This window comes from Centrocercus urophasianus, unplaced genomic scaffold, assembly GCF_019232065.1.
Source record: "Centrocercus urophasianus isolate 14NV4802_14NV808 unplaced genomic scaffold, USGS_Curo_1.0 seq_15, whole genome shotgun sequence".
Classification (NCBI taxonomy): Eukaryota; Metazoa; Chordata; class Aves; order Galliformes; family Phasianidae; genus Centrocercus; species Centrocercus urophasianus.
In genome coordinates, this window is record NW_024884697.1 from 12,558,330 (window position 1) to 12,576,331 (window position 18,002).

Sequence of the window (18,002 nt, forward strand, 5' to 3'; positions counted from 1 at the left end):
TTCTTTCATGGGCTAATCTGCATAAGACTCAAGAAAAGAAGGTAGATGTATGCAAAAGGAAAGCAAAAGCCTACCATGGGTCCAGGTTTAGGAAGCACTGAGCTTTGTGTTCTTGCACTGAAGCCAGTGTTCATTGATTTGCCTGGTGTCATGGGGGATTGGCTTCAGTTACACATTTATAATGTGTTTTGTATTGTAGTCTCTAAAAAGAAAAAGAATTACAAAAAAAAAGACCAGGCACTCTGCCATTATCACGTAACTGGAAAGTTAAAGATTTTGACAGCTTTGTTAATAAGGATAGGGTAGGGGTTAACCTTAAAATTACCTCATGCACTACTTTTGTTTAAAGCTGTTTTCTACTCCAGCATCGTTTACTTCTGTGTGCTTCTTTAGCAGTGGTATGCATTACTCTGTAATGTGCCTACCAAAGCCAAAATAGGCAAAGACTATAATAACAAGAAATCCTTATCATTTACAAGGGAAACTTTTCCACCCAGAAGTCACCTTCAGGTAAAAGTTCAAGCTGCCTGTCAGGAACTGAAGCAGTTGTGCAGATCCTCAGCATGTTCTGAGTCCTCAGCATGTTTCAGAAGGGAGAACCAGGCAGGTGGATGTCTCCCGAGCTCCTGGGCCCCATAATGATCCATGGCTGGCATTCTGGCCTTACACCCAGACCAGCATGCCCATGATACAACCTGCTCCTTGTCACATCCATCCCAGGGAAGCTCTGGCTCACTGATTTTGCTTCTTCCACCAGGCTGGTGCAGGATATGAGCAGCTCTTGCTTTCCTCCTGCCTGCCGCAAAAGTGCAGTTGGAGGGACACAGACCAGTCTGTCCTCATCTTTGTGCTGATTACTGCTTTCATCCCTTGCCATGCCATCTTGCCATCATCCAGTGTTCATCCATTTTGTGCCTGCCTGCTGACATCATTAGTGTTTTCTCCACTGCATGCAGGAATGAGAATATGAGGATACTGAAAGTGTAAAAGAGCTATTCATTGTGAAACTGTCCAAATCTGACAGAATCAGAGGGTGCTCCAAGCAGCATGTACAAATCTGGAAGCTTTGCTATGGAAATGCTTAAATTCAAATTTGTAGATTGATTAATTATTATCTACTGCTCTGCTGGGAAGGAATATATGGTTTCCTCACAGCCTTCTCCTCCCCATTACTTGACATGGAAACAGGTTAAGCTGAATAACAAAACTTCTGTGTTTCTTCTCCCATGCCTTACCACAACTGCAAACAGTCTAGCCCACATACCACAACATTAAATCTGCCTCCCCAGAGATACCAGCCTTCCACTTACAGACTGTTTTCCAGAAGAGCACTTCCATTACAGCACCTTCTCCCATCACCACTTGTTACCTGCGTTCAGGCAACAGCCAAATGAGTCTGGTGATGGAAGGCTGGTAGCACAGTGGTGGGAAACCCTATCACAAAGTCACTTGGTACTTCTATCCCAGCGAGGCTGCAGTGGTGATGGTTTGAGATTATTTGTTAGTTTCTTTAAAAATTTGGTGTGCTCAGCCCTGTTGGCTGACAGCAGACACTGACACCTCTTCATTTTAAACACTTCCTTTTAATAGTTACAGATATTACCCAGTTCAGCCGTGTGCCATTTTTTGAAAGGTGTCCTTAGATGGAAAGCAAATAGATATCCCACTAAATTTCATACACAATGTGATTACAAATGTCTTACAGAAGATTTAATAAAAACTTCAGTAGATTATCAGAATGAATAGAACCATACCATGTATTAACCCCGTAGAACAAACAAGCAATTTCTGATCTGTATAGGGATAGTATCATGGCGGGACCGCAGTGAATGAGCTGTTAGCACCAAGAGAGATGCCAGCTCAGAGCTGTGTGCATGGAGGATGTGGCAGATTGCAGGTGCTCAGGAAACGTGATTTTCCCTTCTGGAGCAAGGAAAAGAAGAAGTTTCACTTATTTTTATACAACAACACAACTCCTCAGGGTTCTTTTTACAAAGGGGGCTGAATGATCACTGCAGTGAAGATGACCTAATTCCAGTTTCGCCTTAGGTAACGAGATACCATTATCTTGATAATGGCAGTATTCCCTGAACTTCCAAACCCTCCAACAGCATGCTTACATCTTCTCAGGCAATCTGAGGCTTTCCAGCCCCATCATGGCATGCCTATTTTAATATAAGACATTGAAACACAATCTGGAAGCAGCGAGGTGGGTGGGCTCTGTTTCAGTGCCTGCGGTTACCCCTTGAGCTTATGGCTCATCTTGGTCTTCACAGAGAGGTACGTGGGATGAATCACCATCTCCAACAGATGCTATCTGCCTCTGCAGATCATGAGCAGAGCCCTGGGGCACCTTGGGCCAGGTGTCTGGGTGCAGAAGTTCAGCCAGAGGAATAGTGCTGTACAGGAATGCAGCACTGAGAAACATTTCCTATCTTGTTTTAATAGCCTGGCTTTACAGTGGTGACGAAGAAGGAGAACCTCTACTTGGACTCAGCATGGTACGTGCCATTTGTCACCACACTGGGCAGCCTTCTGCTCCTGGGACTGCTGGGCCATCTCCTGGCCAGGTGGCTCTGTGCCCGCTGCCTGTCTGCACCCCAAGCTGACAGCACACCTCTGTGAGTGAGAATCCTGGTTGAATGTTTTGTAGCCATATGCCCTCTGCTGCAGTAAGTGCAATTGCTGGCTGCAATATAAGACAATAAGATGACAGCATAAGAGGGAATGGCCTCAAGTTGTACACAGAGAGGTTCAGGTTGGAGATGAGGAAACATTCTCAGAAAGAGTGGTGAGGCACTGGCACAGGCTACATAGGGAGGTGGGGGAGTCACCATCCCTGGAGATGTTCAAGAACCATGTGAATGTGACACTGAGGGATGTGGTCAGTGAGCAATATTGGTGGTAGGTGGACAGTTGGACTAGGTGATCTTAGAGGTTTTTTCCAAATGCGATCATAGAATGATAGAATCATGGAATCACAAGGTTGGAAACGACCTATAAGATCATCTAGTCCAACCTCATCACCATTGCCACCACAAGCACTAAACCATATCACACAGCATGTCATCCAGATGCCTCTTGAACACTGCCAGGGATGGCGACTCCACCACTTCTCTGGGCAGCCATTCCAGTGCCTGACCACTCTCTGAGACAAATAGTTCTTTCTTATGTCTAATCTAAACCTTCTCTGTTACAACTTGCTGCCATTACCCCGTGTCCTGCTTGTTGCCTGGGAGAAGAGGCCAAACCCCTCTTCACCACAACCTCCCTTCAGGAGGTTGTAGAGAGCAATGAGGTCTCCCCTGAGCCTCCTCTTCTCCAGACTGAACAATCCCAGCTCCCTCAGCCGCTCCTCATAAGACTTGTGCTCCAGACCCCTCACCAATTTCGTTGCCCTTCTCTGGACACATTCCAGGGCCTCAGTGTCTTTCCTGTAGTGAGGAGCCCAAAACTGAACACAGCACTCGAGGTGCGGCCTCACCAGTGCTGAGTAGAGGGGGATGATCACCTCCCTGCTCCTGCTGGCCACACTATTTCTAATGCAGGCCAGGATGCCGTTGGCCCTCTTGGTCACCTGGGCACACTGTCGGCTCATGTTCAGCTGAGCATCAACCAACACCCCCAGGTCCTTCTCTTCTTCACACTCATCCAGCCACTCATCCCCAAGCCTGTAACGCTGCATGGGGTTGTTGTGCCCAAAGTGCAGGACCTGGCACTTGGCCTTGTTGAACCTCATCCCATTCACCTCAGCCCAGCGGTCCAGCCTGTCTAAATCCCTCTGAAGGGCCGCCCTACCCTCAGGCAGATCGACACCACCTCCCAGCTTAGTATCAACTGCAAACTGTCATAGAAGGAGATGAGGTTGGTCAGACATGACCTGCCTTTCACGAACCCGTGCTGGCTGGGCCTGATCCCCTGGACACCGCGCACATGGCGTGCAATCTCATCCAAGATGATTTACTCCATAACCTGCCTTGGTACCGAGGTCAGGCTGACAGGCCTATAGTTCCCCAGATCCTCCTTACAGCCCTTCTTGAAGATGGGAGTCACATCAGCAAGCCTCCAATCCTCTGGGACCTCACCAGTTAACCAGGAGCGCTGATAGATGGCCGAGAGCGGCTCGGCAATCACCCCCGCCAGCTCCCTCAGCACCCGAGGGTGCAGCCCATCCGGTCCCATGGACTTGTGACAGTCCAGACGGAGGAGGAGCTCTCTGACTGCCTCCATCGGAATTGCTGGGGGCATATTCTGAGCAGCGTCCTGGACTTCCAGATCGGGGCATAAAAAGCCCAGAGGATAACTGATCTGGCTGTTAAAGGCAGATGTAAAGAAGGCATTGAGGACCTCAGTCCTCTCCTTGTCCTCAGTGACCACATTCCCTGGTGCATCAAGTATAGGATGAGAATTATCTTTCGTTCTTCTTTTGCCGTTGATATATTTATAAAAGAATTTTTTATTGTCTTTTTACTGCAGAGGGTAACCTGAGTTCAAGTTGGGCTTTCGCCTTCCTAACTTCCTCCCTGCATACCTTAGCTACTTCTTTGTAATCTCCCCAAGAAGCCTGTCCCTTCTTCCAGGGACTTCCTTCTTTCTCTTTTTCTCCCTGAGTCTCAACAGTAATTTCTGGCTCATCCACACCGGTCGTCTTCCCCTACAGCTCGCCTTAGGGCACTCAGCACAGCCTGTTCTTGTGCCTTTAAGATTTCCATCTTGAGGAACGTCCAGGCTTCCTGGGCTCCTTTACCCTTGAGAAGTGACTCCCAAGGGACCCGCGCTACAAGCTCCCTGAACAGGTCAAAGTCCGCCCTCTGGAAGTTCAAGAAGGTAGTTTTGCTGGTCACTCTTTTGACATCCCCAAGAATGGAGAATTCTACAATTCTGTGGTCACTCTGCCCAAGATGGTCCCCAGCCTTCACTTCTCCCACCAGTCCTTCTCTGTTAGCGAAGACCAGGTCCAGCAGGGCACTGCCCCTAGTAGGCTCTCCTACCAGCTGCGTAAAGAAGCAATCTTCCACACAGTCTAGAAACCTCTTGGACTGCTTCCTCTGTGCTATATTATATTTCCAACATATATCAGGGAAGTTGAAGTCTCCCATCAGAACAAGTGCTGGCAATCGCGTGACTTCCGCGAGCTGCTCATAGAATGCCTCATCCAACTCTTCGTCCTGATTACGCGGTCTATAACAGACCCCCACCAAGATGCCGCCCCTACAGGCCTTCCCCCTGATCCTTGCCCATAGACACTCCACTCTATCATTCCCAACCCCAAGCTCTTCTACCTTGAAACAGTCTTTAATATAAAGGGCCACACCACCACCCTTCTTTCCTTGTCTATCCCTTCTGAAGAGCTTGCAGCCATCTATCACAGCACTCCAGTCATGGGAGTGGTCCCACCATGTTTCAGAAATAGCAACAAGGTCATAATTAGCCTGACTCACAATCATTTCCAACTTCTCCTGCTTGTTGCTTATGCTGCGTGCATTGGTATAGACACATTTCAGACAAGTCATCTGCCTCACCCCCTGCTCAAGCATCATTCCCCTAGGCTCGTCTCTTGAGAAGCTTGTTTTGATGATTCTATGACTTTATGATTCTAATGTTTGGTTTTAATCAACCAGAAATGTCCATGGATTGTTTTTCATGGATTTGCTAATAGTGCAGCAAATGCATTAGCGGAAGGTGATAGTGGATTTAGCATTATGACCTCTAATGACAGCTAAGCTCATAAGGCACAACTGGAGTCTGTACCTGTCCGTGCTGAGCAAAAATACAGCCATAGTCTATGCCCATCACAAGGGTGGTACCACATGTGCTCCTCCAGCTCAGCCATGTTACTCGGAGGCTGTTTCAAACACTGGCGCTAATGCCAAATTCTCTGTTCTGGAACAGCTTTTGCAGACTTCTTGCAGCGCTCCCCTGGCCTGTTACAAGGCTCTGACCCATGGAGCTTCACAGTACCTCCAGGTGCTCTCTCTTGGCAAAAGCCACTGGGAACAGTTCTGGTTCTGAGTGGCAAGAGATGGCTGCTGGGAGCCAAGGTGCCTGCAAACTGGCATTGTCACAAACACAGAGATAAGAGCTCTTTCATGGGATTTGGAAAGGATTTATGTAAGTGTTCTCAGGACGCGAGGTACATTTGGAAATGATAGAAAATGTAGAGGTAATATATGATGGTGATTATAATTCAACTGATGTGTGCAAGGAGTTTAGCAACTTGTGATAAAAATGACAAATGAATCCAGGAGCAGATAGCCTGGCCATTGTTATTATTTATTAATAGAGCTAGTGATTCACTGGGAGGCAGGCTTTCCCATTAAAAAGCAATTTTTATATTTTCAAATACGTTTACAGTCTTTCATATATCATATTGCACAGCAGATTAAAAAAAAATGACCTTCCTCAAAGGATGGAACAAGATGAGAATTTCTGAACATGCATTTTTTCCAGATTACATAAATCCATAATGCTATAATCAATAAGAGTGTATCTTTTCATTATCATTCCCTCTTGGAGAGGTGTCAGAGCAACACTCAGGGTTGTTTTCCTGTTTGGGAACAGTGTTAAATGGAGCAGGCATTCAGTGAAAACAAAAACATAAACAAAACCAACCAAGCATATCTCAGAAGTCAAGGAAACACAACCTTCTTGCCAAGTGGAGGAGAATGAATCATGATACTTTTATACAGGGAAATTAAGACATTTGTTAACAATATCTCTCACTCTTCTTCATTGCAGGATAAATGCTCCAGGTGTGTACTTCTTTAATACCTCTCAACAGCACCAAGTTTACTATTCTGTGTAAAATTTGTAAACCCATTTCTAGACAAATACATTTGCTCCGGTACAGAAGTACTCAGATCAAACACCCTGGCTGATGATGGGATGCCAGCCTAAGTGATATCATTGTCCTTGCGATATTCATGTCTATTAATTATTAGGCAAAAACCAAATTCAGAGTAGTCTAGTTGTCTGGCATAGATGGTAAAGAATGACTGTATTTTTTATATGTTAATTCTTAAAAAAATGTTTCCATCCCTCATCAGCAACTGCCTTCCCTGTTCTCCAACACCTTTCATTTCACCCTGGCACCATTACATATACCTGAAGATTTATTGTCAAGTATTGGTGCCTTTGCAGGGGTCTGTATCACTTAGCCTGGCTACAGATTGCACATACAAAAAGAAGCACTTTTTAAATAGGTGCTTTTAAGCGCATTTTTTTAAATCTTATTAGACCCACTAGCTTTCCCCTAACAAGCGTGGTTTGTATCATCTCATTAAGAATCCACTTTTATAACTCCCTCTACTCAATAGTTTTGCCCAGCTCAAAAAAAACCATGACTAACACAGCTCAACAAAGCTAGCTGTTCTCTTGGTTGCCCAATTAGAGGCATTTCAGCATTGGCCAAATTCCAAAAAAGTGATGCTTCATGTTTTCTGAAAATACTGGTTCCCAAGGGCTGGCAGAAAGGCCTGAAGGCTGGACAGAATAGATTTCCTATCAACACAATGCCTCAGCACTGCACACCCAGATGCAAAAGGCCGTGTTGCCAGCAAGCAGTTCTCCAAAGGATGGACATTAAACAAAATGGTGAGACAAAATCACAGCAACTAGTTGGGTATCATCCACAATGCTGTGCTGCTGAGACACCACTACATTTGTTTGCACATGGGATGAATTAATAGCATGGTGAATTCACATATAACCAAACTGTTCTTCAGTCCCAATTTGACTTGACTGGATCTGCAGCACTTCCCTGGTTTGTCTCCAAATGTTTGAATGCACAAGCTTTGCAGGTACAAACACTCACAGAAAAAAACCCCCACCAAACACAATAATCTGCATTTGTGGTTCAAATATCCCCTAGAGGATGATTTGCTTGCTGGTAGACAGCTAGTCCAAGCTCCTACAACACCTGAGCCCTCAAAATATGCCTTGAAGGGGCAGTATGTGGCGCACAGACCCATGATGGCTGGGCCAGGTGGAGTGAACTCACCCCAAAGAAATCCCCGGTTGTGGTGGTGTGGAGTGGCATAGAAGAAAGGAATTATTCATGGAACAAAGATATGAATAAGCTTTAATAATAAACGTATTTGAATTTCTGTATCTATTCATATTATTTAGGAAGGGAATTTTATTTAAGAAACCATTGTTATTTATTCATTATTGAAGGAATAAGACTTTTCAATGTATGCACTTTGGTTAGTTATTGGCAGTGGCTGAGCCTCACTCCAAAACACTCTGAAGGTGTTCGCTTTCCAAATAGCATTAGGGATCATCCTGTGGAAAGCAGTAAGGTCTTTTTTGAGAAGGCTGAGAAGTTAGGAACTAAAAATCTCTGTTTAGTGGGGGATAAAAATGTAATATCTGGTTACATCTGATTCTTTGCTATGTGCATTTACTTTTCTGTAGAAAAGAAAAAACCTAAGAAAGAAGTGGCTTTGGTGAGTACTGCTATCCTCAGAACAACACAGAACAAAAGTTTTACTCTGAGCCCCATCATGCAATATGGTCATCTTTTTATGGAGGATGACTCTTTTCAAAGAGAACGTTGAGATGGTAAGGGAGGAAAAAGGACTGTCCCTAAATGCAAAACAGGGTAGTGTTGCAGTTGACCTCCTCATCTGGAAGCAACGCCACGTATGGTGGTGCTCACCCATATCATGGTTCCTTTGCTTCCAACTGCCAGATTCTGCAGCCTCTCTGGTACTATTTTGTGACAAAAATAATGCAGTGACTTTCTTTGCTCCCAGATAGCTGTAATGGTATAAAGATTGCAATGTCCTCCCACTATTGCACTCTGCCTTCCCAGGTTCTTTGCAGAGGGTATTCCCAACCTTCCCCTGGGTGGAGGTTACCCTCTTGTGGCTGCACATGTGGAGGTATGGTGCATGTCAGACCTTTATAATTCTCCCTCAAACATCTAGTAGCAACACCCTTCACCACAAATGGCTTTTGTTGCCAGTTTTGATTAAACTCAGCCTACAGGAATGTGACACACAGGTCACAGAAATCCACCTCCATCCATGTAGGTCAACATTTCCAAGTCACTGCTTTCCTTGCTTACCTAATTCACAGGATTCATTTAACAATTTGTCTCTCTTCACAGGAAATGATAAAACTCAACACTGTCTTTGACGGAGAAGCCAGAGACCCAGGTAATAAAAAGCAATTAACAGTGAATATGAACATTTGGCCAGAAAGAAACTGGATGAATTGATTTAAATACAGTTCGACATTTGCTTCTCATACTTCAAGTTTGCTGTTTCCAAGGAGAGCAGGAGCTCTATCTCACAGAGTGAAAAGCAGGAGAGTGCCCTACTAACAATTCTAATGGAGGAATGAACCCACTTCCAATGGCCATTTTATTCACTGCTCACCCACATGTACAGATCTGGTGCAGGAGGCAGAAGGAGAGGAGGAATCAGCTCCTGTCCCCTGCCCTGGTTGCTGTCACAGTTCCATGGTTTTGAACTCCCCTTGTCTGAGAAACGGACACATGTTGATGGAACTGCAGGTGTATGGGTTCTGCATCCCAAACTGCTCCCTTTTTGCATGGGTGAGCTGATTGCTCCTGCACAAACCTCCTCCAGACAGCAACAGGCATTGCTGCCATTTCTCTGAGTCTTCAGCATCGCTGGCTGGGGAGAACAAGGAAGAGTGTTTGCTTTTAGATGAACTGTGGCAGCTGAGGACCTCAGCATGGAGAAGGGTGGCTGATGAAATAGGGCACGCTCAGCCAAAATATGCCTTCAACAAACACATCTGAAAATAGGCTCAAAACAATAGGTCTCAAATTATTCAGAAAAAGGCAGGCTTGTTCTGAGCCTTGGATTAATCTGGCCAAATTTCCACCCAAGTGTCTGTACTTGTGTTTCTTATTAGCTGGCTCCAGGCACTCTGAGGCTGTGAGCTAATAGGAAACACTAGGCACAGGGACTTGGGCAAACAAACGGGGCCCTACTGTGCAATTAAGGCCATCCAGAGAGCTGCTCAAGGCTGGTTTGGCTGGCTTCAAGCCCACCTGCTATTTATACAGAGGAGCAGAAGGGATGAGCTCTGAAGTCCGCTTTGTAACTGGATTTGTTCAACGCTAAACATTGATGTTCTCCAGCCTGCTGCTTGCCAATGTTGTGACAGGGCAGCTGGTGGCTCCCTTCCTCACAAAGCTGATCACACCACATTTTTGGTTATCTGAGCCCCCCTGAGCAATAGCACTTGGGTCATGCCTCACACAAGCACTACAATATAACATGGCTTTGTGGTTCCAGCAGAGAAATGAGGCCTGCTTTCTCCTCCCCTCTCCTCTCCGTGGCTCATTCCAGACCTTAGAGGATCAAGTGTTGGCAGATTGGAGATGAGATTTGATAATTCCCAGCATATCAGCTGCTGAATTTGGTTATGAGAGCCAGTCAGGAGCTGCTGTCTGATCTGGGCTGCTGTAACATGTCTGTCCTGCAAGCACTCAGGAAACCTTGTGAAGAGATCCAGTTTCATCTTTAATTGCTCGAGTTGTGTTAATGTGTCAGAAACCATTAATTCTGATACAAACTGTAACATGCAGTAACACATAGCCACTATTTCCTTGCAGGCCTTAATAGTCCTTTGTTTGTTTCATATTAATAATGTTGAATTAAAAGCTGTACCACTAAAGCTCCTGATTCTCTACCTGTTTAGCAAGAGACAGTAAATTAGACTAGGGTGATGTGATCACACAGGACAGATAGCTGTTTTTGCACCTATCTCTGAACAGTAAGTGAACTGAAAGAGCAGAGACTTACGTTTGGTGTCCAAGTAGAAATTGTTCACAAAATCTGAAAAGGGCAAAAAATGTTTGTAGCCGGTTTTTATACAGATGCAGAAGCATCTCGTTTGGGCAGTGACCACAACTGGTAGTTGCCCAGGAAGGTGGGCATATTTGCTTCAAGAAGTGAAGTTTTCCCTCTTGGCTCTGTTCCCAAACTCATCTGGTTTCCAGGTGTTTCACATTTTCTTTTTTAGCCCCATCATGAGATCTGTCTCATCTTAACCTGCTAAAGTAGGCATGGTTTAATTCCTTGTCTTCTCTTCTTTGCAAGTCACTGGCAAAATGTACGAATTCAATACCCAGTCAGGGGCCCGGAGGTGGAAGAAGAGCAATGAGCCCCTCCAGCCCACTGCAGACTTGCAGGTAAGGTCAAGTGCCACAGGGGATGGTGACCAAGAGACAGACAGACCAGAGGTGCCAAGCAAAAAAGAGACTTCAGAGAAGAGGAAAGAGCCAAGAGAAGCTGCCAGGCCCTCGGCTGGGCCATCCCTATCACCAGGCCAGGACGGGCTGGAGGTACCGAAGCAGAAAGGGGAGCCTGAGGACAGGGAGTTACCCTCATCAGCTCAGCAGCACAGACACTGACTCTTCTCCCTGAATGAATGCTGCCTTTGGTTACACCAGGCCTAAAGCTTTCTGCCTCTCTCAGCTGCAGAACTGGGTAAGACTGGGAAAGAAGGGATGGAAAGTAACAGGACAGTGACTGTGATCCGGGAGAATGCAGCCCCTGCTTTTCCATGTGCAGAGACAGTCCCTGCAGGCAGCAGAAGCTGTTTACTGAGAAAGGGACGATGTGAAAGAGTGAGAAAAAGAACCTAAAGCACCATAATGGACAGAAGCATCTGCTGCCCTCTGGGCTGTAGCTCCTGGCGGCTTCCTTTGGGAGAGCTCCTTGCCCCCAGACCAACATGGCCGTGTCCCCAGATCACTTTCAGGGAGGGCAACGTGCGCATGGACACAGTGAATGGGGCCAGGAGTGCAGCTGCATGGAGAGCCAAGCGTGAGGTTGGCTTGCTTCTCCTGTCTCTGCTAAGTCTGAAAAGCCGAATGGGTGAAAAACAGATTAAAGCTGAAAAGTTTGCTAGTGACAGCTAGAAATATTTTCATTCAGTGTTTTATTTCATCCTTCCTTCTCATCCAGACTTGCCATAGAAAAGAGCATAGCTTGAAAGCAGTTTTGGAGGGGGGACAACCCACATCTTGTCATGGCAACTAAGGGTCTTATGTCAATATTTTCAGCTTATTTCTCTTTTGTACCACGAGCAGCATTCAATATCTTCACCTTTGGTATCTCCTTTGGCACATTCAATGTTTTACAGAATCAAATGGAGCACACTTAAAAGAATAATTACAGTAAACACATGTGGTGAAATAATCTTTTCCAAGTGTGAGCGTGTATAATGTAAGTGCTGTCTAGGAACCCGATATAAAACAAGCAAACCCTGCAAGATTTCCAAAAATTATTTTAATCGGAATAAAATTAATTATAAATGACTACTTAATTCTCAGTGGCTTATATTCTTTTCTTTCCTGATGAGAAAAAGGTGGTGCTTTTGTTGTTTTGTTTTGTTTTGTTTTCATCAAGGGACAAATCTCAGCTTGGTGGCAACAGAAAATCCTTGGTCTAGGTTCAGGGGGGACAGTAAGATCCTGCCACATGCATTGGTTTTGTTGTATGAGGGGAGATGTGGCTGGGGAGGTAATGCCCCTGAGGATCCCACACATTACACAGCCACTCCTCACCAGTGCTGTAGCCTTTTGCTGCACTCCAAAGGAGTGATTTGGCTCAGGAACAGCTTTCCTTACAAATACCAAACGTCTGGAGTCAAATGACATTTCATTGAGCAATCAGAAACTCAGTGTGTCATGGACACAATGATAGAGATAGGAAAGAGTGATTTATGGTTTCTGAATGTGTTATCAGTTCCTGTGGCTGTGGTGGTTGTTATAGTGTTGTTTGCCCCTCCAGCACCAACAGGGCTGGTTGGAGCTCCAGCTGCCATTGTTCCCATTCGTTGCTGTAAATACGCTACGTGCAATCTCTGTGTAGGTGGTTTTCCAGTCACTAAGAGAACTCCTATGGTAACTGGTAGTGGTTGTAACTCCAATTGCTTTGTCATTGTGACACAAAGAGAAACCCAAAGGCACACCCAGCACCTCCAAATATTGTATCTTCATTACCCATGGAAGTTAAACGCACTGTTTTCATCATTTTCTTAAACCTATTTTCCCAGGCATTTCTCCAGGGCGCCATTCTGCTTCCTCCATTCTTCTCATTCTACTTTTGCGATTAAGAGATAATTACCTCCTATTGAAGAGGAGGCAGAAAGAGACTGCAGTTTCAGCCAGAAAACCTGGAAAGAGATGGATAAAAACTCATCTTTGGCTACTGCTGTTTCTGCTGCTGAGCTACACAAACTTCCTTCCTTCCTTCTCAGGAAAAAAAACCAACAATGGCAAAACGTTATCACAGCACACTGTAAACATCCATCTCAGCAAACTCATTGTCACAGCCAATGCTGTCAGTGCTGCAGCCCCCCACAGCTGGCCAACAGCTGGAGGAAAGCCACTACCGCAGCACTGGAAACCTCAGAACAGCTGATGGCTCTATAAAGAGGTACTGCTGATGCCCAAGCTCTGCCCGACCTCAGAGCTAATACTGCTCAGAGTGGGTGAACTTCCTGGTGCAGCCAGCCCTTCTGGGGGCAGTCCCCACAAAATAAGCCATTGTACAATTCCATGCCACTTGCTGTATGGGGAAACCAGTGTGCTGAACCTAAGGCACAGCTACATGCTTCCTGACCCACACTGGTGATGTGATGCTCATCTCCAGCTCCATCTAATTCTTAATCCTACTCTTTATTTTCACTATGCACAAACTTACGTTCAGAATCCACAAAATCAAGGAACAGCACAGCTTTATCTGAGCCTCAGCTTTATGTAAAAGCAGCACCATTTTCACGGTATCACAAAACCACTGAGGTTGGAAAGACCACTAAGATCCTCTAGTCCAAACATCAGCACATGCCTATGACTGCTCCAGACCATGTCCCTCAGTGCCACACCAACCCTTTTCTTGAACACCTCCAGGGATGGTGACTCTACTGCCTCCCTGTGCAGCCCGTGCCAGTGCCTCACCACTTTCTGAGAAGAAATGTTTCCTAATATCCAATCTGAACGTATCCTGGAGCAATTTAAAGCCATTCCCTCTCCTCCTATTACTGTTACCTGGGAAAAGAGGCCCCCCATCAGCTACAGCCTCTTCCTCAGCTACCCCCAGTGCTATTGACTTCTTCCCCTGTGAAGGAATCAAGAACAGCCTCATATCTCACCAGGAATGCAGTTATTGGTTCTTTTTTTGGTTGAGCAAAAGGAGAGAAGACAAAAATGACAGACCTAGACGCACACCTATTACATGTGTGAATATATGAAAAGATGCTGTGCAGTGCAGCTTTAAATATTAGAAACCTCATCTAGCTGTTCAACCAGCTTTGAGCTTTTTCCATGCAGAAATGTTTCTGAGAGCACACGTTTAGCATTGGAAACAACCACTAGATGGACTGTGAGCAAGGACAATGTGCAGGCCCGAGCATTTAATTACTAGAATGGTTAGCTGACACTGTGAGGCTTTTCCACCATTGGAACAGTTCAGAAGGCAAGAATGTTGCTGTGTGCAGGAGAGGACAGACTGGGTGATAAGAACAGGTGAATTTTGGTGCCATTTATTTTAGAGCGATGGCACTGATAAACTGAGACTAGAAGAGAAAGGCTTCTGATGGTTCAAGTAGGGTGGCTGAGGGCAACAGTTTCTGCCCTCTAGTTGCTTGTTACACATTGCATATTAGTTTTATCCAAAGTCTTCCAAAATCAATGTGATTGCTGTAGTATCTGACTGCTGCATCTCCACTTAGGACCTTTGGAATAAAGCTGCTGTGGAAGTTTCAAGAGAGGTTATAGAAAAGCACGGCTCACTCTCCCACACTGGTCTCATATGCCCATAGCTTGTGGGAACGTAATGCTGTGGTTTTAGAGCTTTTCTCCAAAGCAAATACTCTTCTAATACATAAATGCTCTGCTTTCACATCAGTATTAACATCAAATAGAACTTCCAGTAAATGTCTCAGCTTCTGGCCACACAACTTCATTTTTATCAGGGAATGTAAAAGTGCTGACACTGTATTTATTCATGGTCTCCAAGAGACCCACACAGGGGAACAGCTTTTGGCTGCAGAGATGAGAACATCTGCCCACAAAACTGCTACTTCACACCACTTAGAGATGGATCCCTCAAACACAGCAGGGTCAGACGAGTGGGACAATCTCCTCCCGAGCAAAACGTCTGGCTGCTAGGTTATCGAAATCCTGGACTGGGAGCAGCAGTGCCGTGGCTGCGCAGCCCGCCCAGCTCGGCCCTGCCCCATCCGCAGGCTCGCTCCGCGGCGGCGCGGCGGTACTGAGGGAGCCGCGGCCGTGCCCCGACCCCGGGCGGGAGCGGCGCTGCGCGGGGCAACACTGACCCCCAGCGGCCCGGCAGCTGCACCGCGCGGGAAGGAAGCGCCACGGCCCTTTTCCTTTGTACGAGCACATACATACACGTAAATAGACGAGGTGGGGAGCTGTCGGGGGTGGCCCGGGGCTGCAGCTGAGCAGCAGCACAGAGGTGCACCCCAGGCCTGCCCGTGTCGGGTACCGACGCTGATGCATGGCAGATACAAACGGCCACTCCACCCTGAAGGCCTGCTGCACTTGATTCAGAGGTGTGCGTAACTGCACTGCAGACAGGAGGACAGGTTTGTAGTCTCTTGAAGAAGAAAGCAGAAATATTGCAGCTTTCCAGCAGCACTCCTCTGTTTCCAGCAAAGTTGAAAGCTACAAAATGGGCACATAGGCCATATGTACATAAAAAAAGCCAGTCAAAAATGATCATAATGAAATGATTACTTCCCTAAGAGCTTCCAAGGCCTCAGGACAAGATGGGATACACACCCTTTGGCTTCTTTGATTCAGCAGTGCATTTCTCAGATTTACATCCTGGCACAGTTACAACCTAGAAATACTCTTCATGGAGCTGAGTGCAACCCCACAGGCTCCTGTGCCAACCAGTCCTTTCTCATTACTTACACTGCACAGTCTCTGTGGAAACTAAAGCTAAAAATAATCCCCTCATCTCCTCTCCTGTCACATGCTGTGTTCTGCTCTAACCATAACTGCTTGATCTACCTGCATTCATCATCTTTAGGGATGAAATCCCACCTTCCCCATGCCTGTTTGTGCAGCCTCCATGTCTTTTCCAGCTCTACCTCCTGCCCTGCTACCAATGCCGGCCTTGGTCATTGCTTGTACACTGGCTTCAAGCTGCTTTGTGTGTCACAGCCACTGCTGGGAACCTCCTGTAGCCCAGGGCTCAGACCTGAGAAATATAGTGCTATAGTCATACTGCAAAAGCTCCTTTAGACCTATTACCAGCACATCACCTTCTTTTCTCTCCTCTTCTCCTTCTGGTATGGGATATCTTCTTTGCTGGCTGGTTGACCAAGCACCATCATGGTGGCAATGGTGATGAGGAGATGGTTGGACTAGATGATCTTATAGGTTGCTTCCAACCTTGTGATTCTATGATTATATGGTTCTATGAAACACTCAGTTCAATCCCATCATGGTTGTTTCCATGGTGTAAACATTGCTCCAGCCGTGGGAGTGCTGTAAGTATACTGTGTCAGCAAGAAGTTCACAGGCAATGCTTGACTCTCTGGATGGGAAGCTGGGGGGGAAAGGTTCCCAAGGTACAATATTCCACAAAGACCTTTTGATAAAAAATAATAGTTTTACTCTGATGGCATCATAGCTACCTTTTGATTCATTCAGAATAGAGCACAGCAGAAAAATTTAAAAAAATAATCCCATGATCTTTATACAGCCAGTGTGTGTCCAGCCTTTGGTTTCTTTGTTGGATACCAAACTTCAGGTCCTCCCCTGCAGGCAGTCAAAATTTCCTGCCCAAATGGTACCAAATGATCTGGCTAAAGAACTGAGAGATACAAGAGAATCAATCAATCAAAAAAAAAAAAAAAAAAAAACCCCAAAAACAAACCAAAAAACCACACAAGACCTTCCAGGCCATAGCCACTTCCTTCCCTATATATGTGATAACTTAGCCTGCAGGATAAGGGACAATATTGAACATGTTCTCCAGTCATTGTAGAGCTTATGAAGTGAAACTTGAGAACACAATTCCCACATCACTGCAACAGTTGTGGGATGCAACTAAAACATCTTGTGGTAAGAGAGCCAGCACAAAAGCATAAAACAACAAATAACAATCACAGCAGTTATTAAAAATGCACTTTAAAATAAAACCCCAACAAACTTGAAAAGGAGTGCGGTCTAAAGGCTCAGAAAAGTAATACAACATTCACAGTTCAGAAAAAGGGAAAGTGTCAGAAGCAGAAAAATGGCAGAATCCAGCAGAAGGATTAAGATGCAGAGTGCAGCAATTTGCCTGAGAGCAAAGGAGAGCTCCAAGGGAACCTGATTGTATTAAATGCAAAGCTAAAATTAGATGCTTGCAAAGGCAGATCAAGATGCAAAAATTAAAAATAGCTCCTGCATCTGCAGAATGTGGTGGAGAATTAGATTTGAAGTAACCAGAGGAAAATGATGTGTATATATGGGAAAATAAAAATGAGCTGGGAGCAGCAGTATGTGTAACAACTGACAGGTTACCACTCCAAAGTGGAGAGGTGCAGCAAGCAGAACTCCAGCTGCTTTACAATGCAAGAAGCAGCCCATGGAATTTAGGACAGATAGCTACAGAACCTGGGCCACAGGGTGGAAGCACAGCTGTGGTCCAGAGTGTGGTACTTGTAGAAAAATACTTGTAGAAAAATACTTGAATAAAACTGAAATTGAGTAAACTTGGAGTATCTGCTACACCAGCTTTTACTCAGATTGAGAATCAGGCTCTAAGGGATCTGTACAGAGCCTCCTTCATGGCTGTGTGAGGCAAACTGCCCGGCAGACTGGTGAGAAGAAAATGCAGCTGACAGCAGTAACATCTCCTTCAGCCAACAAGTGCATTTTATGAATAAATGAGGAATTGCTCAGACATTGGCTGGATGCAGTGCCAAGTACAAGCCATTCCTCACTGGCAGGGCATAGGTAGCTGACAGCAATAACAGAAAGCCAGGTTCCT

The 18,002-nt window shown here is 45.6% G+C and overlaps 1 protein-coding gene across 1 annotated transcript in view; it reads left to right on the forward strand.

Moving 5' to 3' along the window:
* Positions 1-12,296, forward strand: part of CDHR3 (cadherin related family member 3) — a 34,358-nt gene extending 22,062 nt beyond the window's left edge. The window contains exons 15-19 of the mRNA XM_042815821.1: positions 2,449-2,621; positions 6,739-6,752; positions 8,416-8,447; positions 9,113-9,161; positions 11,082-12,296. Coding sequence (XP_042671755.1) covers positions 2,449-2,621; positions 6,739-6,752; positions 8,416-8,447; positions 9,113-9,161; positions 11,082-11,395 — 582 coding nt within the window. The 3' untranslated portion in view covers positions 11,396-12,296. The remainder of the gene's footprint in view (positions 1-2,448; positions 2,622-6,738; positions 6,753-8,415; positions 8,448-9,112; positions 9,162-11,081) is intronic.
* The last annotated feature ends 5,706 nt before the right edge of the window (positions 12,297-18,002 follow it).